This window comes from Mustela lutreola, chromosome X, assembly GCF_030435805.1.
Source record: "Mustela lutreola isolate mMusLut2 chromosome X, mMusLut2.pri, whole genome shotgun sequence".
Classification (NCBI taxonomy): Eukaryota; Metazoa; Chordata; class Mammalia; order Carnivora; family Mustelidae; genus Mustela; species Mustela lutreola.
The window spans coordinates 77817830-77844773 of NC_081308.1; the positions used below are offsets into that span (position 1 = coordinate 77817830).

A 26944-nucleotide genomic window follows, 5' to 3' on the forward strand; every position below is an offset into this window, starting at 1 on the left:
AATTATCATACAAACATTTGTTTGGGGACTGTCAGCAATGTTATTTTTGTTTTGAGAGAATGTCAGGTGTCAGTTCTAGGCACAATATCTAAGCAAAGTCTTCCTTATCAGCAAATAAATGCAGACAGACACACAAAAATATAGACATATAACCTCAATGCTCTACTTAATTACCAATTTGTTTCCATACAAGTGATAGTTACCTGTATGGGCATTATATAATATGATAAAAACATGATAAAACACTTGAGACCTAGTGTTTACAGTTTTTCATGTAAGATTTATTTATTTATCTATTTATTTAGGTGAACGAATTGTGGATTTTTTCTTTCTTTGTTATTTAAATTCAATTAGCCAATATACAGTACATCATTAGTTTCAGATATAGTGTTCAATGATTGATATAAGAGTTAGAGGAGATCTACGATGAAAAAGAAATAAGTTGCTGTTATTTGCAGTAGTGGTGTTCACTATTCATTTGCTACAGTTGTGTTTGATTATCTAGTCTGTCTCCCTTCAGCCATCTTATTAGTGTTTTTATAGACACCCTTGCATGTATTGGCTGTTTTTTTTTTTAAGATTTTATTTATTTATTCGTCAGAGAGAGAGAGAGAGCATAAGCAGGCAGAGTGGCAGGCAAAAAGACAGAGAGAGAAGCAGGTTCCCCACTGAGCAAGAAGCCTGATGTGGGACTCAGTCTCAGGACCCTGGGATCATGATCTGAGGCGAAGTCAGCGGCTTAACTGACTGAGCCACCTAGGTGTCCCTCATATAGTATTCCCATAGTGGTTACTGGGCACTAGGAAAGGTAGCCTTAGTAATGAGAGAAATTGAAAAATTCAACTAGTTAGCTGTGTCTTACTTTATGAGACATATAATCATTCTTTACTTTTTCAAACCACCTAGGTGTCCTGCAGTTAAAAGAAGATACTATTGAAAATTTGCTGGCTGCAGCTTGTCTCTTGCAATTGACTCAAGTCATTGAAGTATGCTCCAATTTTCTCGTAAAGCATCTCCATCCTTCAAACTGTTTAGGAATTCGATCATTTGGTGATGCCCAGGGCTGTACAGAGCTCCTGAGTGTGGCACATAAGTACACAATGGTAAAATCAATTGCTTCAAATTAAGCTTTAGTAATACTATATTGACACAAAATCTAGTTTAATGATTTGTTTACTGATATATATGTGTACATATTCAAGTGTGTGTGTGTATTATATATAAAAATATAATGCATGGATGTGTGTGTGTATATAGATATATATATTTATCTATGTATATATATGCAAATTTTCAAAAGTAAAGACCATAATGTTGGCATAAAACTAAAAAGCAGTAGTAATTCATATAATTTGCAAATGACTTACACATAATGGATATTAGATAAAAATATTGGGTTTAGCTGTATTCAAACAAGTTTCTCATTTTTTATTAACTAAAAAGGTTTAATTCAATCTGAAAAATTGGAGAAATGAACATACCACAAAAAAACTAAATCATATAAGAATATATTTTAAGTCAAATCCACAGTATTAAGAAAATATATTGTCCCTGGTTTATTTTAACCTTTTATTTACATTCCAGCTAGTTAGCATATCGTGCACTATTAGTTTCAGGTGCACAATTTGGTGATTCAACATGTACATAGAAGACTTGGTAGTCATTAAAAGTGCACTCCTTAATCCCCATCACCTATTTAACCCATCCCCCCACCTTCCTCCCCTCTGGTACTCCTCAGTTTGTTCTCTTGTTAAGAGTCTGTTTCTTGGCTTACCTCTCTTTTTAACCCCCATTATCATTTGTTTCTTAAGTTCCACATATGAGTGAAATCATATGGCATATGTCTTTCTCTACTGAATTATTTTGCTTAACATACTACTCTGTAGCTTCATCTATATTGTTGCAAATAGCAAGATTTCATTCTTTTTGATGGCTGAATAACATTTCATTGTATATATATACCATTTCTTCTTTATCCATTCATCAGTCGATGGATATTTGGGTTCTTTCATAATTTGGTAATTGTTGATAATATTGCTATAAGCATCAGGGTGAATGTATCACTTCAAATTAGTATTTTTGTATTATTTAGGTAAATACCTAGTAGTGCAATCGCTGGATGATAGGGCTGTCCTATTTTTCACTTTCTGAGGAAACTCCATCCTGTTTTCTAGAATGTCTGCACCAGTTCACATTTCCAACAATAATGTAAGAGGTTTGCCCTTTCTCCACATCCTCACCAACATCTTTTGTTTCTTGTGCTGTTAGTTTTAACCATTCTGAGAGATGTGAGATGAAATCTCATTGTAGCTTTCAGTTGTATTTTTCTGATGTTCAATGATGTTGAGCATCTTCCCAAGTGTCTGTTGACCATTAGAACTTTAATTTCTAAAATTATGTACAATATGATTTTTAATTAAAGTTAAGTAACATTAAAATATTAATTAAAAACTAATTAATATATCAATATTAACTGGAAGAGCTTAAGAACTATCAAAAATCAGCCAATTCTACTGAACGTATATTTTATGTCTTAATAATAATATCTATTTTGGTTAAAAGCAACTTGCAGTTCAATCCTTTAAACTTAACTAATTTAAAATCCTTCTCAATTCTATAAGTAATTTTAATAAATTAACTGAACATGTTTGTATGTGACTATTCTTTAAAAGTTGCATAGGATAATACTATCTTTAGTCAATCAAGTGACAGTGACATGAAATACAGACTGTCTGTAAGGAGGCAAGAAAAAGTAGATAGAGGATATTAAATTACATTAATACTAATAATTCTGTGACGCAAAGGAAAAAATGAACTTCTGAACCTCTGAAGCAGGGAAAATATGAGGTGGATCTTTCTGTGAAACCCAATCAAAAAGATAAATATTTCAAGCGAAGACAATCGTTACACTTATTTAAGATTCAAAAATAAAAAGGCAAGTACATAAAAGAAAATAGAAAATAACATCTAAAAATAAAATTAACATTATGAGTTTGATATTGAGAGCACATAAACATTATTTTGTTTACATTTAATACAGATCTTAAATTTTTCAACTTTCTATATTTTAATTCTCTAAATTCGCTTGGTAAAATGTTCTTCCTCTTTTTCCCATCCCTGGTCATTATTCAAAATTTGAAGTTTCAAACAGAGTCCTGAAGCTGTAGCATTATGGGGAGAATTATATTATAATTGATGGACTGTTTAATATGTTATTAAATTATACTATTTATATTCCTATATGCTAAATATAGTTACCACATAGTCTATAGGAACATCAGTAAAGTAGTTCAAAGATTAATCCTACCACAAAAGCCAAACTTGAAAACTACCTGTTAATTTACTTATATTCTTAAACTAAGTATTAAGTTTCCTGTCTGATATCTTACTCTCACAGTCAAAACACATCCTGATAAATAGCTTAAATTATTTTTGTTGCTCATAAAGAAATTATCTTCCTGGGGCGCTTGGTTGACTCAGTGGTTTAAGCCTCTGCCTTCGGCTCAGGTCATGATCTAAGCCCCACATTGGGCTCTCTGCTTGGTGGGGAGCCTGCTTCCTCCTCTCTGTCTCTGTCTGCCTCTGTGCCTACTTGTGATCTCTGTCTGTCAAATAAATAAATAAATCTTAAAAAAAAAAAAGAAATTGTCTTTCTTTTCTTATTATGTGACTGAAAATGAGTGTTAAGCAGGATGTGCAAAAAACATATTATTGCTTTTTTTAGTTATTTTCGTATCTACTATAAAGAAATGTAGCCAAAAAGTCTTGCTATAATAGTGTTTTTTTGTAATTTTGTATTGATATTATAAAAACATAAATAATGTTAATGTTTAAGAATAATATAAAACTCTCAAGACTCAATTACAAACATTTTAATCATAGACTGTATAAAACAGGTAGCCCTTCCTAATGTGAATGGGCTTCATTCAGAAGCATCCTCACAGATACACCCAGAATTAATGTTTGATCCAAACATCAGACTCCAAGGATAAGTTAACACATTAAGTTAGCCATCGTAATTCTATAAACAGTAGTCTGCACTGATGAAACACTTAGCAAGTACGTTATATTCCTCTAGCAACTTTTACAACAAAGTCCGTGTGGATTAAAAAAAATGAGTATTTTTTTAAAATTTTTTTTTAATTTTTATTTTATTTTATTTTAAGATTTTATTTATTTATTTGAGACAGAGAGATCACAAGTAGGCAGAGAGGCAGCCAGAGAGAGAGGAGGAAGCAGGCTCCCTGCTGAGCAGAGAGCCCAGTGTGGGGCTCAATCCCAGGACCCTGGGATCATGACCCTAGCCAAAGACAGAGGCTTAAACCACTGAGCCACCCAGGCGCCCCTATTGTTTATTTTTTATAAACATATATTTTTATCCCCAGGGGTACAGGTCTGTGAATCACCAGGTTTACACACTTCACAGCACTCACCAAAGCACACAGCCTCCCGAATGTCCATAATCCCACCCCCTTCTCCCAACCGGCCTCCTGAAAAAAAAATAAATAAATAAAAACATTTAAAGAAAAAAACAGGGATTTTAAAAAGGGATCTATGAGGGCTGTGAGTTGTGTAAACCTGGTGAATGACAGACCTGTACCCCTGGGGATAAAAATATACTCTATGTTTATTAAAAAAATAATTGAAATAAAATAATGAATAAATAAATGGGCATCTAAATAGGAATGAAGCAAAGAAAAAAAAATGAGTATCAAACCTCTTCGAAAAGTGTAGAGAAGTGTTTTTCTTGAAATTAGAAATAAAATAGGGGTGCATGGGTGGCTCAGTGGGTTAAAGCCTCTGCCTTCTGCTCAGGTCATGATCCCAGAGTCCTGGAATCTAGCCCTGCATCGGGCTCTCTGCTCAACAGGGCTAGCGTGCTTCCTCCTCTTTCACTCTGCCTGTCTCTTTGCCTACTTGTGATATCTCTCTCTGTTAAATAAATAAATTAAAAAAAGAAATAAAATAACTCAAAAATAAAGTAATTCAAAATTAATCTTCTAGGTTAACTAAATACTTCTCTACAGTACTGGATATTGTTGTACCTTATGTAGATACTTCAACTATATATATATATATATATATATATATATATATATATATATATTTTTAGACTAAGCCAAAAAAATTTCAGTAGTCTCATCAGGAAGTTACTCTGGAACCATAACAAATTCTGTTGTAATCTCTAATTTTTCACTAAAAATATAACCATCATATAAACTATTTGAATCATTCCTAACTTTTTCAAATGCATAACCAAATTTGATTGATTTTTCTATGATCCACATTAGCCATTGAGTATTTTTTTTAACAAACTGGGCCAATCTCTCCCTCTCTCATTTACTTTCTATTTTTCTTTTCTTTCATTAGAGAGTAGATAGAAAGGAAAATGAGATACAGGGTCTTCCATCATATCGACATAATGATATAAACTCTCAGAGCTTGTATACACTACCAGTAATGGCTAACCATACATTTTTAGAATTTTACTTTTTCTTAACCTAGTCATAAAAATTATGTCACTTATGAAAGGCAGCTGAGGTGTTGAGCAAAATGGAATAGACCTGAAGACTTAGGTTTGAATCTGTACTTTGCCATTTATTCCACAGGAGACAAAACAATTCACATAGCCAATTTTTTCATCAGAATAATTTCACCACCTACAAGATCAGATTGGTAATGACTTATTTTGTTTTTTTTTTTTACTTAACATTTGTAAAAGTCTGATGTGCTGTATAAATGTAATGTATTATTAGTTATAATACTAGTTCCCTTATTTTGCTGTAGGTGAGAGGGTTTTCAAATACGGACATCTGCTACATTAAAAACAGCAGGCCTCTCTTGTTTACCTTAGTCACAAGAGGGTTCTTCATTTAAATAGGCAAGATAGGGACGCCTGGGTGGCTCAGTTGGTTAAGCAGCTGCCTTCGGCTCAGGTCATGATCCCAGCGTCCTGGGATCGAGTCCCACATCGGGCTCCTTGCTCCGCAGGGAGCCTGCTTCTCCCTCTGACTCTGCCTTCCACTCTGTCTGCCTGTGCTCGCTCTCATTCTCTCTCTTACAAATAAATAAATAAAATCTTAAAAAAAAAAAAAAAAATATAAATAGGCAAGATAGCTTGGAATTTATGATACCAGAACTCCTGATGGGTCTATCAAACAAAAATTTTTGTATGAATAATTTAATTATTAAGCTAACTCAGTTCCATAATGACAAAACTCTGAGTGGAGCTGAGGGAGTGATTTGATTCATCCAAGATCCCTGCAATTTATTTAGAGGCTCTTTTAAACTACCTTCAAGCATATATCTTTATGCTGTAACATAAATTACCAAGTAGACATGTTTATCACTGTTTTGGAAGTGTATTTTATCACTTTTAAAGTGAATTTTTTTTTTTACTATGAAAAATTTTGAGAACAATTATCATAGAAAAATATGAAACATTTTAAATTAAAACATACATAGTGATGTTTTGATGAAAAAAATTGAAACACAGCTGCCTGAAATTTGATACTTGATAGAACTTAACATTGTGACAGAAGAGAGAATTAGAAATAATATATAAAAATTGCAAGACTACACCATTGACCCCCTCCCCCCCAAAATTCCATAGGAGTCCCTTTTAGATTGTCCTAAATCTGTGAAGTATTCATTGTAAAATATACCTTTGCCTTGGTTGGTTAATAGATCGTGCTTGTCCATAAGAGAAAAGAGTTTGTCATCAATCTGTTTGTTCCAACGCAAAGGAATTCAGTATGTTGCCCCCTCAAATGCACAACTGGAGCTACCTCCCCCAGGTCTTCAAGGTAGACCCGACCTTGAAAATTTCCACCTTTCCTCTTAAGATTTTTGGCTAAAGACCAACTCAAGGTTAGTCACTTCTGGAATCATAAACTGCTGCCACCTACAATAGCTAGGAAAGAAAAACATTTGTATCAACTCAGACACTATCCATGTGGCCTATGAAATACTTAAGCTCTTTACTTTTGTTCAATGACTAAATAAAGCCCTTTACCTGTGTTCTCAGTTGTAACATTTGGCTCCTCAGCTTCAGAAGACTCCCCATGTCCTCTGTCACAGACAGTAATGGCACCTATTTGTTATAAATGCACGTATCTATCCTTACTGTCTCTTATGAATTTTTTTAAATAATTCTATTTATTTATTTATTTATTTGACAGAGAGATCACAAATAAGCAGAGAGGCAGGCATAGAGAGAGGAGGAAGAGGCTCCCTGCTGAGCAGACAGCCAGATGCGAGGCTGGATCCCAGGACCCTGGGATAATGACCTGAGCCAAGGGCAGAGGCCTTAACCCACTGAGCCACCCAGGTGCCCCTCTTTTATGAATTTTAACAAAGTGCTTTTATATGCTTATTTTGTTAAGACATTTCTAAATTACAAAGTTTCAGTAGAAGACCTTTCTTTTCTAGGAACACTTCATTGAGGTAATAAAGAACCAAGAATTCCTCCTGCTTCCAGCTAATGAAATTTCAAAACTTCTGTGCAGTGATGACATTAATGTTCCTGATGAAGAAACAATTCTCCATGCTTTAATACAGTGGGTGGGGTACGATGTACAGGCTAGGCAACAATACCTAGCAATGTTGCTTTCTTATATCAGACTGCCATTACTTCCACCACAGGTATGGAAATTTACCCAGGTAACACATAGTTCTAAACTACCACTAGACATTAATCCATTCTTTTTATTCCTTTTTTTAAATTCATTTGTTTATATAATCCATTCTTTTTTGGTCTAATTTTATTTTATTCAGAGGATTTCTGTTAACTGGAGAGTATGGTACTTGTCTCACAGAAGGACTTATCTTAACACTATCTATGATGCGGACAGAAATAAAAAAAAAAAAGCTATAGATCATCCTTAAAAATTCTAGAGATAATCTCTAAAACATATTCTTTAATTTCAATTTCTTCTTTACCAAGCAGCACTTGTAAGAAGCAGAGAAAATGACTAGGCTTTTTTTTTTTTTCTTTTTCTGCCCACCTTCTAGGCAAGCCAGTTACTCATCCATATTGTAAGGAGGAGCTTCATCTAGAGGATCAGTAGTTTCATTAACATTAAAATTAGTCTAGTTTCAACAAATTACTAATTAGATGTTAATATTGAAAAATAGAATATTAATTTACTGATGATTTCTCTACTTTTTAAAAACTTTTATCTGTTAATTAAATCCATGGAGCTACATATTTGCTCTTAAGAATTTATCCATATGCAATGAAAGAACACTGCCTTCTTGGGTATACAAATTTATACAAGGCAAGGCAATAGTAACACTAAAATAGAAACATTAAAATATACATGCAATTTTAGACCCAAGCTTCAGAATCTTTGGAAATTTTATGTTTGTGTATATGTGTGCATATGTGTATGATTTATTAGAGTCTCTAAGACAGTGCTACTCAAAATAGCCCTGAGCTAGCAACATAGCATTTCCTGAGAGCTTATTAGAAACCCAGTTTCCCAAGCCCTCACCATAGACCTACTGAAACAATTTATGGGAGTGAGGCCAAGAAATCCATATCTTAATAAGTTTGCCAGAGGATTCTTAGATATGAAAAAGGTTGAGATGCATTGCTATAATGGATTGGAGGCCCTTGAATTTATACTGTTTAGTCTATATGTTTGTGTCTTACTTTATTGGAATAAGGAGAAATTTCTAGCCCAAACACACAACTGATGGTCTTTGGCCTTCTACTCCTGAGTATCCCTTATGCCTAAAATGTGGACTGTTGTGAACTTTCCCTAAAGATGGTAGTGGTGGGTAATATAAAACTGATTATAGAATTTCTAAAACAATTTTAAAAGTTACTTTAAAAAATATTCTAGAAATGAAATATATGAAAAAAATGGTGTTAAGTCCCTGAAGAATATTTTGAAAATAAGTTACATAGTCCAGTTTTTTAAACTTATTTTCAGCAGCATATACATTAAGGAAATACCAGAGATCTCACCAGCCAAATCAAAATAGTGATCCATACGAGATTACAGATGAGAACTAAGCTGGAGTTAAGTACTGTAGAATGGAAAACTTCAGGGATGTTTTATGGGGTGAAAGTAACATTTCTACACGAAACTACAATTCCTCTCAATGTCCTTTTTATGCTATAGACCCAAAACTCCACTGAACCAATATAAATGACTCTTGCTAAAATTCTGAAACAATTTCTTCACATATCCTCAGCTCACCTCAGCAAAAATATTTTACTTAGCTTTTATCCAATTCAATGAGGTTCTTAGTGTCTGCCAGGCAGAGATGGTTAGAAAGGATTGATACGTACTACTACTGATGTTTTGTCTACCTACTATCACATATGCTTTACTGATATACACATATATATGTATAAATAAAAAGCATCTACATTCAAAATACTTTACAGAAGTGATTTGATGATAAAGGTGCAATTCTTTATGGGTGATATTACTTTATTTTAACTGGGCTTGTTTGTACCAACTTCTCTAAATCCACCAATAAGGTGGCTGCTTATTTAGCTACATGCAGTAGACTGCAAGATGCTTGCTTTGTGTAGACATAGCTGGTCTCTTAGACTGCTTTATAAGTGTCTTTTCACTTTCACTTCTTGATACTACATGTGTATCTAGTCAAAAGATGTTTAATATGTCAAATAAATCTGGACAGAGTAGGTACTACTATGAGATCTTTCATCATTTTAAATCTTAAGTGAACATAAAAATATACTACTAAGTAACTTAAAATACTAACACTTTTACATCTGAATTAGCTCAAGTTTTCTCCAAAGTTATTATATAAGCAAAAATGTTATTTTTCTTGTTGGGCTATTTACTTCATATACCATACATCATTACTTTTCAGTTACTGGTGGATCTTGAAAATAGCTCTATGTTGACTGGTAATCTTGAGTGTCAGAAGCTCCTAATGGAAGCTATGAAGTACCATCTCTTACCTGAGAGAAGACATATGATGCAAAGCCCTCGGACAAAGCCTAGAAAATCAACTGTGGGGGCACTTTATGCTGTGGGAGGCATGCATACTATGAAAGGTAACAGGAATGATTAATTTAGAAAGTATCATTCAAAAAAATGATGTTCTCAACACCCCCCAAATTATGAAGGTGGCATTAAATCCATATTTAATTTTGTGCATCTAAAGCTAATTTTAATAAATAGCACACTTATGGTATATAATCCTTTTAAGTAGTGTTAGTTAAGCTCTTAACAGTTACTTTTATTTTATGGCAACAATTTTTTTAAACTTACTTAAGGTTTATCATAAATAGAAGGGTTTAACCCTGTGGATAAAAATATATGTTTATAAAAAATTAAAATTTTTTTTAAAAAAAGAAAATCTGTATATATATTAAAAAAGCATATGTGTTTTTCAACAGAAGAGGGGCCTGTCAAGCTCCAAAAAATCTTGAATTGCTGATGTTACAGGATGGAAAACTGGTTCCAAACTGGGGTTCAGCTGCTTGCCATGTGAAAATCAATACTCAAGATACAAGTAATGGCGGGAAAAGAAACGTTACTTTATTCAGAAAGTCAGCAACTTGGGAAGATGGTGGACTAATGTCTCAAAGACCATCTACCCAGTATAGAATAAATCAGAGGGTTTTTAAAGGAGAAGGTTTGGGGAATTATAGGGGTTACGAGCAGAATGTGGTGCTTAGATGGTTAATCATATGCCAACATGAACTTGAAAAGACTTGCTGGCATCAGTGACAGCTCTTCTCAAATGTGGTCAGGCCTTGTCTTTTGGGATTGTCTGGTCCTTCATTCTCCAAGGCCAGTGGTCTGCAAAATCTCAAGGGAAGTAGGTTAATTCTATTATAAACCAAAGGGCTTAGATCAACAAATGAGTGTGAAAGCTTGAAGTAAGTTAACCCTTATACCACTTGGAGTGCTGTTACAAATCCTCATTGTCAGTCCTACATTCCATTTCTAAGGAAAGTACGTAGAGGTCCATCTTCTGTAACTGATTCAAGCTGAAGTAGGGCAGACTATGGGCTTTGGAATGGAAGTATTCAACATAGACACACAATATGGAATAAAATAAGGGGACACTAATTCATATATTGAATGACCAAGGGTAATTAAAATAATAATGTATGTGTAAAGAGTTGGTAATAGATTCCAAAGTAATTTTTTGTCGTAAATTATCATGTTGACACCTGTGTTAGTACTAACAGTAACATAGTATAACCAAAGAAACCATTACAAGTATACAAACCATATATATTAAAATGAACTGTTTTCTTCTGTCTCTTCCATTTGGATCTGGTAGTAGCAAAATAGTTCATTTGCCTTATTAACAGGTTAGGGAATCATAAGGTACTTTAATTTGAGTTGCAATCATTAAATTATAGGTACATAAATATAATGTGGATGATGTCAACAAAAATTTTTATACATGCAATTTTTCCATTGTTTAATATCCCTTTAAAAGGTACCACTACAATTGAAAAATATGATCTCAGAACCAACAGCTGGCTACATATTGGCACCATGAATGGCCGTAGGCTTCAGTTTGGAGTTGCAGTTATTGATAATAAGCTCTATGTCGTGGGAGGAAGAGATGGTTTAAAAACTTTGAATACTATGGAATGTTTTAATCCAGTTAGCAAAATCTGGACTGTGATGCCTCCCATGTCAACACATAGGCATGGCTTAGGTAAGAGTTTAATGTTATATTGTTTCTTAAAAAATGTATCATTAGTAGATCTTTTTAAAAATTAAATACTGCTGCACATTAGTAATATTTTATTTTATTTTAATTCCAGTATAATTAGCATACGGTATTATATAAGTTTCAGATGTACAATATAGCAATTCAACAACTTCATACATCACCCAGTGCTCATCATGAGTGCACATTATTGGGATTTAGCCAAACCCTTAGTCAAAACATCTCCAAAACGCTGAAAAGATAAATCAAATGGTAAAAGCTTGTGAAACTTTTTTTCTTGTTTCAGATGTCATACTTGCTAACTCTGCCTCCCTTCAAATTTATTTTAAAAAGTTACCATGTTAAAAGGGATAAAAAGTTTTGCAAAGAATGCATCATTAAAAAACATAAAACTAAAATAGGGAATGTTCATCTAACCTTAATTTAGAAAAAAACAAAAAGCATTTGATGATGGAAAGACATTATGTTTCTAATCATATGAACTTTGTCCCTTCCCATAAAAGGCAAATCTGTATTTCAGCAAAAGGCTTGGGATGCTCCAAGGCGGAGATGTTTGCTTTGATTGAGGGCAACTCTAAATTATACTTAAGTCAGAGATTTCCAAGAAGTTTAAGAAAGATGAAGTGGAGACTTCTAAAACAGTTGGGAACATTGATTCTCCTGAATATTTGTCAGGGTACATCTTTCTTTAGATGACATACATTTTTAATATCTCAGAGTTTGTTTATAAAGCATAGTAGCTTTTTAAAATTTTTTGTTAATTTTTCCCTTGATTTTAAACATTTGCATTTTCTTAAATCAATTGCTAATCTCTTTAACAATTCAGAGACATAATTCGTCCCATAATATATCTGAAAGCAATACACAAGAAACATGTTTTATTTAGTAGATATTCCAAGAAAAAATTTGTTTCCATTGATATTTTTAAATTTAATTTAGTTGTTAAAAACTGATTTACACATCTAAAAAGTGTCAGGTTCAGGACTGGTATTGTCTTTTCCCCAAATTATCTAAAAAAATTGTCTATGTCAAATGATAAACTATATAAATTTTCAACTCAGTTATGTCATTACTTAGAAAACTATCCTACAGAGAAATAATAGCAAGTTTTGAAAATCTAACTGGTATTACTAAGAAGGTAGAAATGATGAAGTTATACCACTGAGATGCTAACTGAGATGGTGAAGAAGGTGGGGGGAAAATTCAATTATGTGAATTCCCAGAGAAGCAGTTGGATAGGGGTTATTCATTGTATGTAATGTAACTTTTTTTTTTTTTTTTTTTTTTTTTTATAGAAAGAGACACAGTGAGAGAGGGAACACAAACAGGGGGAATGGAATGGGAGAGGTAGAAGCAGGCTTCCTGTGGAGCAGGCAGCCCAATGCAGGGCTCAATCCCAAGACCCGAGGATCATGACCTGAGCTGAAGGCAGACGCTTAATGACTGAGTCACCTAGGGACCCAAAGAAACAAATTTCTAACTAAACCTCAAAAATCCCTATTTATTTGGTTATCACATGGGAATTTTTTTTAATCACTATAATAAAAAGCAGGGCTTAAAAAGACCTACCATGGTTTTAACCTACAAATTATGTAACCTATGAATAACCTAAGAATTACCTAAGATTCAGTATAGATGTCTCATCTCTCTTATATTTAAAAAAATGATGTTGAAATTATGCTAAAAAACAGTTTCCATTTTCTATTACATCCCTAGAAATGGTGTGTTCCACTACCTTCATTAACCTCAGTATTAGAACAATGATAACCTGCCTGATACAGTGTCTATGTATATAACTATGTATAATACAATAACAAGAACTATGTCTGAAAAAATCCTAAGGTGAAGATACCATGTTTAGTTTCGTATCAAGATTAGTAAATTATAACGTATACACAAAACCATTTAAGAAACAAAAACAATTTTTAAGCAGCTAGTTGTTTGCAAAATGAAAAAAAAATCCATTATATGTGGCGAGACCTCATGTTATTTTTATCTTCTAGGTGTAGCCACACTTGAAGGACCAATGTATGCTGTTGGTGGTCATGATGGATGGAGTTATCTAAATACTGTAGAAAGATGGGACCCTGAGGGACATCAGTGGAATTATGTGGCCAGTATGTCAACTCCTAGAAGCACAGTTGGTGTTGCTGCCTTAAACAATAAGTGAGTAAACCCGAATATGAAAGCTCTTTACTCCTAGGTTATGTGATACAACACTTTGGTGATGTGGTCCATCAATTAATAAGCATTCACAATGACGGGGACATCCTAGTAATCAGTAATAAAGGTCCTTTGTTGGAACTTTCCCATCATTATAAGGGAAAATGCTTGTCTAAAATGAACATTTAACTAAATATTTTGTATTCTGTTGGTACTCAAGTGCAGTCCTGGACCAGGAGCATCAGCACTACCTGAGATCTATTTATAAATGCTGAATTTTAGCCCCACACTAGACTTCCTTAATCAGAACTGGCATTTTGAAAATGTCCTCAAGTGACTTGTTAGCACATTAAATTTGAGAAGCATATTTATAGGCAAAGAAGTTCCACTTTTGCCTTTGAGAACATACCATTTTTTTTTTTTACATCATGATTTATTTTTATTAAAACTTTGGTTTGTCTTGAAATAGGGCAAGTCTTTTTGTTCTCTATCCTTCATTGTCTTGAGTGTTCAGGGTTCCCAACACTATAAGTACACCAAATCATATCTTTCTGAATCTCTCCCCTTTCCTGATCACTTGCCCGAGAAAGCAAGGTAATATATTAAAACCCAATGACACTAAAGGTTGCTAAGATCTTTGAATTGTTACATCTTCCAGGGGCTTATGCCCTTCCTGAAAAAGGACCTTTAGAAACAGCATATAGAAGGGACTTTAATGATGACAATTTCAGACTCAAGAATTTATCAGTGGCAGGAGACACCCTTGTGTGTCTGTACTGACCATATATAGTCAATATTTCGTATTATAACTGGAAAATTTCAACAAAGATTGTTTATAGAACCTTGTGCAAAAAGTAGCAAATGTCTATTTTTAAGAGGATGCCCTGACTTACAGTGTCTTGGAGCTTAAAATACTCCTTAATCTGCTTATCTTGGGTCTAATCTCAATATCAAGTGACTTGGGAACAATCTCCTAACTATTACAGAACAGACTGAAATAATCAAATTTGACTAATGTTTGTTTTACTGACTTGATATTATTCACAACTGAGCATGAAAGACAGTTATAAACATATGGTTCAATAAATGTTTATTTTTCATTGATGCACGATTAAATTTAAATTAGATTAAAAATTAAAAAATTCTTCTCATCATAAGAATTGGCATTCCAAAATTTATGGAAGAAATAGGATAGCTAATATATTTTCTTACGAAAAATCCAGTTTCTTGATTCTTATTCTCTTCATTGTTTATTAAGTTAACCTTCTTAATGATTAATATTTTTAATACTAAGTAAATCAGTTCATAAATACAAGAGGGATTTTAATGCTATTCAGTTGAACCTAGCCAAAATTGTAATGTTGCTGTAGTTAGTCTTTGGAAAATCCTACCTACCCTTTTCTATTTTAATTTCCAGGTTTATTGAGGTTTAATTGACAAATACTGCCAATGTTTTGACATTTCCTCTCTCTGTCTAATTTCATTTCTAATGGGATGTTTTAGTCCATAATGTCAAACTTTCATGAAAACATTGAAGCCTGGGAGTTTGAAGTAGACCTTGAAAAATTCCTTTAGGTAATTATCCATTCACGAACTCAGGCCATCCACTACAAAATACTAAGGGAGTAGAACATATAATCATAAACTTTAAATGCTTTGTACAAGGGGTGTGTGTGTGTGTGTGTGTGTGTGTAAAAATGCTTGTATACACACACAAATACACACACTCACACTTCTGTTCTTTTTTCCTAGGCTATATGCTATCGGTGGTCGTGATGGAAGTTCCTGCCTCAAATCAATGGAATACTTTGATCCACACACTAACAAGTGGAGTCTGTGTGCTTCAATGTCAAAAAGACGTGGAGGTGTGGGAGTTGCAGCATACAACGGATTCTTATATGTTGCTGGAGGTCATGATGCCCCTGCTTCTAGCCATTGTTCCAAGCTTTCTGGCTGTGTGGAACGGTAAAATATTTCTATTTAAGAATATATTAATTTGTCAGAAATTAGAAAGAGGGCTACTAGAAAGTTATCTTCCAAATAAATGTTAATCCTTTCAGAAGATTTTTTTAAATTTTACCCTTATTCCTAGGCTCAAAATATTTTGAAGAACTCCCTCTAATGTATTTTAGGTGCACCATAAGAAATATATCATTTCAAAGTTCTTTTAATGTTTGATAATCACCCTATAAAACAATGTAAAAAATGGGATGCAAGAATAAAGAAATTTAATGCCAAACTATACCACTCAACCTATTCAACATCTCAAATCAATATGACTTTAGTATCTTGAAAATAATATTTGTCCCCTAAGGATGAAGACTATATGGAAATAATTTCCAAAAAAAATGTTAATTATATTTTGAATAACTCTATTACAATAAGTATTTAATTTTCCAAAGATAAATTCTTTAAATGGGAGACATTCATTTGGATAAAGTGTGATAGGTTTGTTCAATAACTCAGTCATATGATTTGCAGTTATAACAATCACATTCCCTTCAAGATGTATAATAGTTAATGAGATGCCTGGGTGGCTCAGTGGGTTAAGCCTCTGCCTTCAGTTCAGGTCATGATCCCAGGGTCCTGGGACTGAGCCCCGCATTGGGCAGGGAGCCTGCTTCCCCCTCTCTCTCTGCTTGCCTTTCTGCCTACTTATGATCTCTGTCTGTTAAATAAATAAATAAAATCTTTTTAAAAATGTATAATAGTTAAAATATATTAACATAAGGCCATATGACAAATTTACAATTAGTAAAGTTATCAGAATTCAAAGATGGAAATCAGTATGGGATGCTGCACTCAAAAATATTCATGGAGGAACCTAGAAAACTAGAACATAGAAATAAGTTCTCCATGAACAGAAAATATTCATGGAGAACCTAAAAAAAATACAAAATTTGTATTTTGTACATACACAATATACAGAAGGGAATTTCAGGTCTAGAAAAATTCACAATAAAAACTATGGATAAAAAGGAGAAGGAAGTGTAGATAAAAGCAGAGACTTTAGGTTGAAATGTAATTTGGGAAGACAATCAAAAATTCAAATAAGTGCCAGATCATTTTATAGTCTGAAATGTTTAAGTGGAAGACTTTGCATTTTAAGTGCAAAGTGAAGGGAAAATTAAATTTAAGGGGAATGGAATACACAAAGAAAACAGTTTTGGGGAATTTGACCTAACAGTGATATAAAGGATAGAACTTAGGAAGAAAAGACTAAAGGGACAAATATGAATATTATAAGTATTCTTCTGAGAAACATACGACTGAGTCATAATTGTGTTTTAAAAAGATTAATTATATTAAAAGCATATCATCATTTTAATTTATGCAGAAAAATTACAATATCCATTCATGATTAAAAAAAACTCTCAAAAAGATTAGAGGGAATATACTCAACATAATAAAGGCCATATATATGGAAAACAAACAACTAACATTATACACAATAGTGAAAGAACTCTTTTTCCTCTAAGGTCAGGAATAAGACAAGGATATCTACTCACACCACTTTTATTCAACATAGTACTAAAAGTCTAAGCCACAGCAAACAGACAAAAAACAGAAATAATATAAATAAATAAATAAATAAATAAATAAATAAATAGTGGCATCCAAATAAGCAAGGGAGAAGTCCAATTTTCACTATTTAAATATAACATAATTTCTATGCCTAGAAAATCCTGAAGACTCGAACAAAAATCCACTAAAACTAACAAATGAATTTAGTAAAATCTCAGGAGAAAAATTCAATGTACAGAATCTGTTTTATTTCTATATACTAATAATTAAAGAGCAGAAAGAGAAGAAACAATCCCATTTATGATTATACCAAAGCAATAAAATATCTAGGGAAAAATTTAGCAAAAGAGGCAAAAGTATTGTTCTCTGAAAATTATAAAACCCTGATGAAAGAAATTAAAGATGTCACCAAAACTGGAAAGGCATATCATGCTCAAAGTTTGGAAGAACAAAAATTGTTAAAATGTGTGTACTATCCAAAGCAATTGCACATTTAATGCAATCTTTATAAAAATATCAACATTTTTACACAAAACTAGAATAAACAACCCAAAACGCGTATGGAACCACAGAAAACCCCAAATAAAGCAATCTTCAAAAAGAAAAGCAAACCTGGAGGCATCACAATTCAAGGCTTATATTAAAGAGCTGTAGTAATAAAAAAAATGGCATGGTACTGGTACAAAAAATAGACTTATAGATCAATGCAATAGTACAGAGAACCCAGAAATAAATCCACAACCCGATGATCATCAACTAATATTCAACAAAGTAGGAAAGAATATCCAATGGAAATAAGACAATCTCCTCAACAAATGATGTTGGGAGAACTAGACAGCAATATGTAAAAACAATGACACTGGATCACTTTCTTACACCATACACACACACAAAGAAAACTGAAAATGGATTAAAAACCTTAATGTTGGGGGCGCCTGGGTGGCTCAGTGGGTTGGGCCACTGCCTTCGGCTCTGGTCATGAGCAGGAAGCCAGCTTCTCTCTCTCTCTCTCTCTCTCTCTCTCTCTCTACCTGCCTCTCTGTCTACTTGTAATCTCTCTCTGTCAAATAAATAAATAAAATCATAAAAAAAACTTAATGTTGAACATGAAACCATAAAAATACTAGAAAAGAGCACAGGGAGTAATTTCTCTGGCGCCTCAGCAAAATTTTTATAGATATTTCTCCTGAAGAGAGGAAAACAAAAGCAAAAATAAACTATTGGGACTACATCAAAATAAAAATCTGCATCACAGATGAATAAATCAACAAAACTACAAGGCAGTCTACCGAAGGAAGATATATGCAAAGAACATGTTCAATAAAAGGTTAGTATACAAAATATATAATGCGCTCATACAAATCGACAGCAAAAATATCCTAAATAATCCAATTTAAAAATTGGCAGAAGGCATGGACAGTTCACCAGAGAAAACATACAGATGTGATACACTTTTTTTCAAAAAAACTGAAACAAAAGCATTCAGATGGCCAACAGGCACATGAAAAGATGGTAAACATCACTCATCATTGGGGAAATGCAAGTCAAAATTACAACCAGATATTACTTCACCCTTGTCTGAATGGTTAAAAGCAACAATAGGAGAAAGAAGTGTTGGAGAGGATGTGGAGGAAAGGAAATCTTCTTGCATGTCAGTAGGAGTGCAAATGGGTGCCTCACTTGTGGGAGACAGTATGGAGGTTCCCCTAAAATTTAAAAATAACTGCCTTATAATCCGGTAATTAAAGTACTGGGTTATTTACCCAAAATAATACAAAAAGAAAGAAAGGAATAGATGCACATGCTTATTGTAGCATTATTTACAATAACCAAATTATGGAAGTAGTCCAAGTGTCCATTGGAAATGAATGGATACTTAATATGTAGTATATATGTACCATGGCTATTGTGTTTGGCTATTGTGGACATTGCTGCTATAAACATTCGGGTGCACGTGCCCCTTTGGATCACTATGTTTGTATCTTTAGGGTAAATACCGAATAGTGCAATTGCTGGGTCATAGGGCAGTTCTATTTTCAACATTTTGAGGAACCTCCATGCTGTTTTCCAGAGTGGCTGCACCAGCTTGCATTCCCACCAACAGTGTAGGAGGGTTCCCCTTTCTCCAAATCCTCGCCACCATCGTCATTTCCTGACTTGTTGATTTTAGCCATTCTGACTGGTGTGAGGTGATATCTCATTGTGGTTTTGATTTGTATTTCCCTGATGCCGAGTGATATGGAGCACTTTTTCATGTGCCTGTTGGCCATCTGGATGTCTTCTTTGCAGAAATGTCTGTTCATGTCCTCTGCCCATTTCTTGATTGGATTATTTGTTCTTTGGGTGTTGAGTTTGCTAAGTTCTTTATAGATTCTGGACACTAGTCCTTTATCTGATATGTCGTTTGCACCTCATTAATAGCTTTTTTTACTTCAACTGGATTAGATTTTAGTTCTTTTATTTCTCCAGAAAGTGCTTTTGTATCTCCCAAGAGGGTATCACTAATATCTTCCATGACTTTTTCGAACCACCTAGAACCTTGAGAATCATCATTCTGAACTCTAGATCTGACATATTACCAATGTCTGTATTGATTAGGTCCCCAGCCTTTGGTAATGTCTCTTGTTCTATTTTTTTGTGGTGAACTTTTCTGACTTTTCATTTTGTCCAGAGTAGAGTATATCAAGGAGCAAGTAAAATACTAAAAGGGTGGCAAAGACCCCAGGAAAGTGTGCTTTAACCAAATCAGAAGAGATCACCAATCGTGAGGGGGGAGAACGGGGATGAAAACAGGTTCAGGAAAAAAATTAGCAATTAAAAAAAAAGAAAACGGATAAAGAAAAAAATATGAAAAAAGAAAAAAATACATATATTAGATAAACTAGTTAAAAAAACATTAAAAACGAAAAGGGTAAAAATTTTATAAAATCAGCAGAAGAAAAAAAATTAAAAAAAAATTAAATTAACTGCAAGACTAAAGAATCATGGGAGAAAGCCTTGAGTTCAGTGCTTTGTTTGCTTCTCCTCTGGAATTCCGCTGCTCTCCTTGGTATTGAATCTGCACTCCTTGGTAAGTGAACTTGGTACTGGCTGGATTTCTTGTTGATCTTCTGGGGGAGGGCCCTGTTGTAGTGATTCTCAAGTTCTTTGCCCCAGGCAGAGATGCACCTACCAGGGGTCGGGCTGACTAATCTGCTCAGGTTCCCTCTTGCGGAAGTTTTTTTTACTTGAACCCTTTCCATAGAGATCTGGAGGATGGGAATGAAAATGTCAGCCTCTCAGTTTCTGGCCAGGAGGAGCTGAGACCTCGGGGCCCCACTCCTTAGTGCACCCTCAGAGAATAGTGCCCAATCACTCCCATCTCCCTGGCCTCAGGCCATGCTCCCAGCTCACCCAGGCTGCGACTGGTTCAAGGTAACCCCGAGCTCTGGGTCCTCGGCTCTCTCTCTGTAACCAGCTTCCCCGTTCCAATACCTGCAAGCTCTGTGACACTCAGACAACCCCAATCCTTCTGTGATCCTGTGGGAATTGGGACCACGCTGACTCCTCGTGGGCTTCATCCCGGTTTAGCCTGTGGAGCGATGTCCCTCAGTGGACCAGACTTTTAAAAGTCCCAATTTTGTGCTCTGTGTCTCCACCGATTGCCGCGAACTGGTAACTACCCCCACAGTCTATTTTCCCTTTGCTGTGGATTCACTTCTCCGCGAGTTCTACCTTTCAGAAAGTGGTTGATTTTCAGTTTCTAGAACTGCTGTTCTTCTCTTCAATCTGTAGGTGTTTTCAATGTTTAGATAAGCTATCTAGCGGATATCCTGCTAGCTGATGTAGCCTCAGCCTGCTACTTCTCAAACATCTTTTTCTTTCTTCTTCTTTTTATTTATTTATTTTTTGGGGGGGCTCCAAATTATTCGTGTTTGTGTTTGTGTGTGTGTCTTCCTGGTCCATTTATCTATTGGTAGAGACTTAGGTTGTTCTACTATTGCAAATAATTCTTCAATAAACATAGGGGTACATATATCTTTTTGGATTAAGATTTCAATTTTGGGGGGGTAATATCACCCTGTATTGGAATTACTGGATCATATGGTATTCATATTTTTAATTGTTGAGAAACTCTCATACCGGTTTCCACAGTGGATGAACCAATTTACATTAACAACAATTTATCAGGTTTCTTTTCTCCACATCCTCAGCAACACATTACTTCTTGTCTTTTTTATTTTATCCATTCTGACAGGTGTAAGTGAGTTATTTCCATTTCTCTGATGATTGCTGATGTTGAGCAACTTTTCAAGTCTCTGTTGAATATCTGAATGTCTTCTTTGGAGAATTGTCTATTCAGATGCTCCACCCATTTTTAAATCAGATTCTTTACTTTTTTGTGTTGAGCTATGTAAGTTCTTGGTATATTTTGGATATTAACCCCTTATTATATACATCATTTACAAGTATCTTCTACTGTTCAGGAGATTGTTTTGAGTGTTGGTGTTGGTTTCCTTATCTATGAAAAAGATTTTTTTTTAATTTTTATGTAGTCCAATAGTTTATTTTTTCTCTGCTTCTCTTGCAATGGAACCCAGTTTAGAAAATGTCACTAAAGCTCATGTCCAAGAAATTAATACCTGTGTTCTTTTCTAGGAGTTTTATGGCTTCAGATCTCACCTTTATGTGTTTATTCCTTTTTGGGTTTTTTGGTGTGTGGCTTTAGAAAGTGGTCCAGTTTTACTCTTAAAACTACCTATGCAAATAAAAAAAAAGTGTCTGCGCGGTTTTCACACCATTTCTTTATTTCTTATTTTTTATTTTTTTATAAACATTTTTTATAAACATGTATTTTTATCCCCAGGGGTACAGGTCTGTGAATCACCAGAGTTCCACACTTCAAAGCACTCACCAAAGCACATACCCTCCCCAATGTCCATAACCCCACACCACTTCTCCCAATCCCCCTCCCCCCAGCAAACTCAGTTTGTTTTGTGAATTTAAGAGTCCCTCCCAATCCCATCTTGTTTCATTGATTCTTCTCCTACCCACTTAAGTCCTCATGTTGCTTCACCACTTCCTCATATCAGAGAGATCATATGATAGTTGCCTTTCTCTGCTTGACTTATTTTGCTAAGCATGATACACTCTAGTTCGATCCATTTTGTCACACCAGGCAGCAACCTCTTTGACCTCAGCTGCAGCAACATCTTCCTAGGAACATCATGAAAGGCAAGGGAAGCAAGGGCAAAAATGAACTATTGGGATTTCATCAAGATCAAAAGCTTTTGCACAGCAAAGGAAACAGTTAACAAAATCAAAAGACAACTGACAGACTGGGAGAAGATATTTGCAAACGTCACACCATTTCTTAAAGAAACTATCTACCCCCCCCTTGTATATTCTTGCTTTCAATGTAATAACTTAATTGATCATATAATTGGATTTACTTTTGAGTTCTCTTTCTTGTTCCACTGTTCCATGTGTATATTTCTCTGCCACGTCCATACTATTTTGATGACTACAGCTTTAGCTTTGTAGTGTATCTTTAATTCTGGAATTTTGTGATTCCTACAACTTTCTCAAGACTGATTTGGCTAGTCAAGGTCTTTTATGGATCTATACAAATTTATGATTTTTTGTTTTAGTTTTGTAAAATATGCTGTTGGTGCTTTTATAGGTATTGCATAGGCTGTGTATATCACTGTGGATAATAAGGACATCCTAACAATATAATTTTTCCCAATCCATGAGCATGAAATATATTTCCACTTGTCATATAACATTCAATTCCTTTCATCCGTGTTTTATAGTTTCCAGAGTACAGGTCTTTCATCTCCTTGATTAAATTTATTCCTAGGTATTTTATTCTTTTTGGTGCAGATGTAAATGGAGTTTTTTTTTTCTTATTTCTTTTACTGCTAATTCATTATTTGCTTATGGATATGCTACCAGTTATGGGGTATTAAATTTCTATCCTGCAACTTTGCTGAATTCATTTATTACTTCTAGTAGGTTTTTTTGGTTGAATCATCAGAAAATAATGACAGTTTAATTTATTTTCCAATATGAATTCCTTCAGTTTGTCTTTCTGTTTTATTGATGTACTTTGTTGAATAAAAAGTAGGGAAAATGGACATCTATGTATTTTTCCTTACAATAGAGGAAAAGCTCTCAGTTTTTCAACATTAAGTAAGTGTTGTCACCTTTGAGTCCCAAAATTCATTTTTGCTTTTGTTCCCTTTGACTTTGGAGACATATCTTGATTTCCTGTGGCTGATATCGAAGACGTTACTGCCTATGTTCTCCTCTAGGATTCTGATGGATTCCTGCCTCATGTTGAGGTCTTTTATCCATTTTGAGTTCATCTTTGTGTATGGTGCAAGACAGTGGTTGCATTTCATTCTTTTACACATAGCTGTCCAATTTTCCCAGCACCATTTATTGAAGAGACAGTCTTTTTTCCACTGTATATTTTTTCCTCCTTTGTCGAATATTATTTGACCATAGAGTTGAGGGTCCATATCTGGGCTTTCTAATTTGTTCCACTGGTCTCTGTGTCTGTTTTTATGCCAGTACCATGCTGTCTTGGTGATCACAGCTTTGCAGTAATGCTTGAAATCAGGCAATGTGGTGTCCACCGTTTTGTTTTTCTTTTTCAACATTTCCTTGATTCCATATAAATTTTTGGATTGTTTGTTGTATCTCTTTGAAGTTGGAGTTTTGGTCAGAATGGAATTGAAAGTATAGATTTTTCTGGGCAGTATAAACATTTTAACAATATTTATTCTTCCAATCCAAGAGCATGAAATGGTCTTCCATCTTTTTTTATGACTTCTTCAATTTCTTTTATGAGGGTTCCGTTGTTCCTCGAGTAGAGATCCTTTACCTCTTTGGTTATGTTTATTCCCAGGTATCTTATGTTTCTTGGTGCTATAGTAAAGGGAATTGATTCTCTAATTTCCCTTTCTGTATTTTCATTGTTAGTGTATAAGAAAGCCACTGATTTCTGTACATTGATTTTGTGTCCTGCCACATTACTGAATTCCTGAATGAGTTCTTACAGGTTGGGTGTGGAGCCTTTTGGGTTTTCCATATAAAGTATCATGTCATCTGCAAAGAGAGAGAATTTAACTTCTTCATTGTCAATTTGAACTTTTATTTCTCTTTGTTGTGTGATTGCTGTTGGAATGACTTCTAATACTATGTTGAACAAGAGTGGTGAGAGTGGTCATCCTTGTCATGCTCCTTATCTCAAAGGGAAGGCTGTCAGCTTTTCCCTATTGAGGATAATATTCACTGTGGACTTTTCATAGATGGATGTTATGGTCCTCTATCCCTATACTCAGAAGAGTTTTAATCAGAAAACGATGCCTTATTTTTGTCAAATGTTTTTTTTTCTGCATTACCACTCTCAGCAATGGACAGATCATATAAGCAGAAATCAACAAAAAAACAACAGCTTTGAATAACATCTTCGACCAGATGGACCTCATACATATATACAGAGCATTCCACCATAAAATAACAGAATACTCATTCTTCTCAAGGACACACAGAACCTTCTCCAGAATAGACCACTTACTAAGTCACAAATCAGGTCTCAACTGATACCAAAAGATTGATATCATTCCCTGCATATTCTCAGACCACAATGCTTTGGAGCTGGAGCTCAATCACAAGAAAAGGTTGGAAGAAATTCAAACACTTGGAAGCTAAAGATTATCCTGCTCAAGAATGTTTGGATCAACCATGAAATCAAAGAGGAACTTAAACAATTCATGGAAACCACTGATAATGATGACGCATTGGTCCAAAACCTATGGGATAGGTCAAAGTGGGTCCTAAGAGGGAAATGCATAGCCATGCAATCCTCACTCAAACAAATAAGAAACATCCTGACTACACAAACTCCCTTTACACCTTGAACTTGAAAATCAAAAACAGATTGAGCCTACCCCACACACAAGAAGAGCAATAATTAAGATTAGAGCATAACAATGAGTTAGAAACCAGATATACAGTGGATCACATCTATGAAATTAGAAGTTGGCCCCTTGAATGAATTAATAAGGTTGATAAACATCTGGCCAGACTCATCCAAAAGAAGAGAAAGGACCCAAATTAATAAAATTATGAATGAAAGGGGAGAGATCACGCTATCTTCTGACTCTATCAGAAATTATTATCAAGAGCTCTATGTCAAAAAGTTAAGAAACCTAGAAGTAGTAGATGCATTCCTGGAAACCTATAAACTTCCAAGAATAAAACAGGAAGAAATTAACAACATTTACAGACCAATAACCAGTAATAAGATTGAAGCATTGATCAAAAACTTCCCCTAACAATCAAGAGTCCCAGACTGGATGGATTCCCTGGGAAATTCTACTGAACATTCAAAGTAGAAATAACACCTACACTCCTGAATCGGTTTCAAAAAATTGAAGCAGGAGGAAAACTTCCAGGTTATTTCTATGAAGCCAGCATTAACCTTGATCCCCAAACCAGGTGAAGACCCCAGCAAAAAGAAGAATTTCCAACCAATATCCCTGATGAATATGGACGTCAATATTCTCAATAAGATCCTAGCTAATAGGATCCAACAGTGCATTAAAAGATTATCCACCATGAACACATGGGATTTGTGCCTGTGATGGAAGGGTGGTGCAACATTCACAAATCAACCAATGTGATAGAACAAATCAATAAGAGAAGAGAGAAGAACCACATGGTCCTCTCCATTGATGTGGAAAAAGTCATCTGACAAAATAGAGCATAGTTTACTGATTGAAACCCTTCAGACTATAGGCATAGAGGGAACATTCCTTGACTTCATAAAATCTATCTATGAAAAACTCACAGTGAATATCTTGTTCAATGGGGAAAAGCTGACAGCCTTCCCTTTGAGATCAAAAACATGACAATGATGCCCACTCTTGCCATTGTTGTTCAACAACAACAGTCTAGCGACAGTCCTAGTGACAGCAATCAGATAACCAAGAAGAATAAAAGGCATTCAAACTGGCAAAGAAGAAGTTAAACTCTCTTTTTTTGCAGATGACTTGGTAGTTTATGTGGAAAACCTGAAAGACTCTAGCTCCAAATTATTAGAACTCATATAGCAATTCAGTCATGTGGCAGGATATAATATCAATGAGCATAAATCAGTTTCTTTCTTATGCACCAAGAGTGAAACTGTAGAAAGGGAAATTAGAGGATTGATTTAATTTGCAATAACTCCAAAACCTTTAAGATACTTTGGAATAAACCTGTCCAAAGAGGTAACAGATCTATACTTGAGTAATTACAGAACACTCATGAAAGCAATAGAAGATACAGAAAGATGAAAAAGCAGTCCATGTTCATGGATCAGAAGAATAAACAGTATTAAAATGTCAGTGCTGCCCAGAGAGATCTATACTTTCTACGCCATCCCAATCAAAATATCACGGGCTGGAACAATCCTAAAATTTGTATGGAAGCAGAAAAAAACCCGAATTGCCAAGGAAATGTTGAAAAAAGAAAAACAAAGCTTGGGGGCAGCACATTGCACGATTTCAAGCTTTGTTACAAATCTGTTATCACCAAG

The 26944-nt window shown here is 34.4% G+C and overlaps 1 protein-coding gene across 2 annotated transcripts in view; it reads left to right on the forward strand.

The window, feature by feature from the left end:
- KLHL4 (kelch like family member 4) overlaps window positions 1–26944 on the forward strand; it is a 145358-nt gene that overhangs the window by 111466 nt on the left and 6948 nt on the right. Inside the window, exons 4-9 of one of the 2 annotated variants that reach the window (XM_059157916.1) lie at window positions 907–1103; window positions 7432–7644; window positions 9856–10042; window positions 11446–11670; window positions 13689–13851; window positions 15601–15813. In XM_059157916.1, the coding sequence (XP_059013899.1) occupies window positions 907–1103; window positions 7432–7644; window positions 9856–10042; window positions 11446–11670; window positions 13689–13851; window positions 15601–15813 (1198 nt within the window). The remainder of the gene's footprint in view (window positions 1–906; window positions 1104–7431; window positions 7645–9855; window positions 10043–11445; window positions 11671–13688; window positions 13852–15600; window positions 15814–26944) is intronic. The other variant, XM_059157917.1, reaches the window with a different exon arrangement.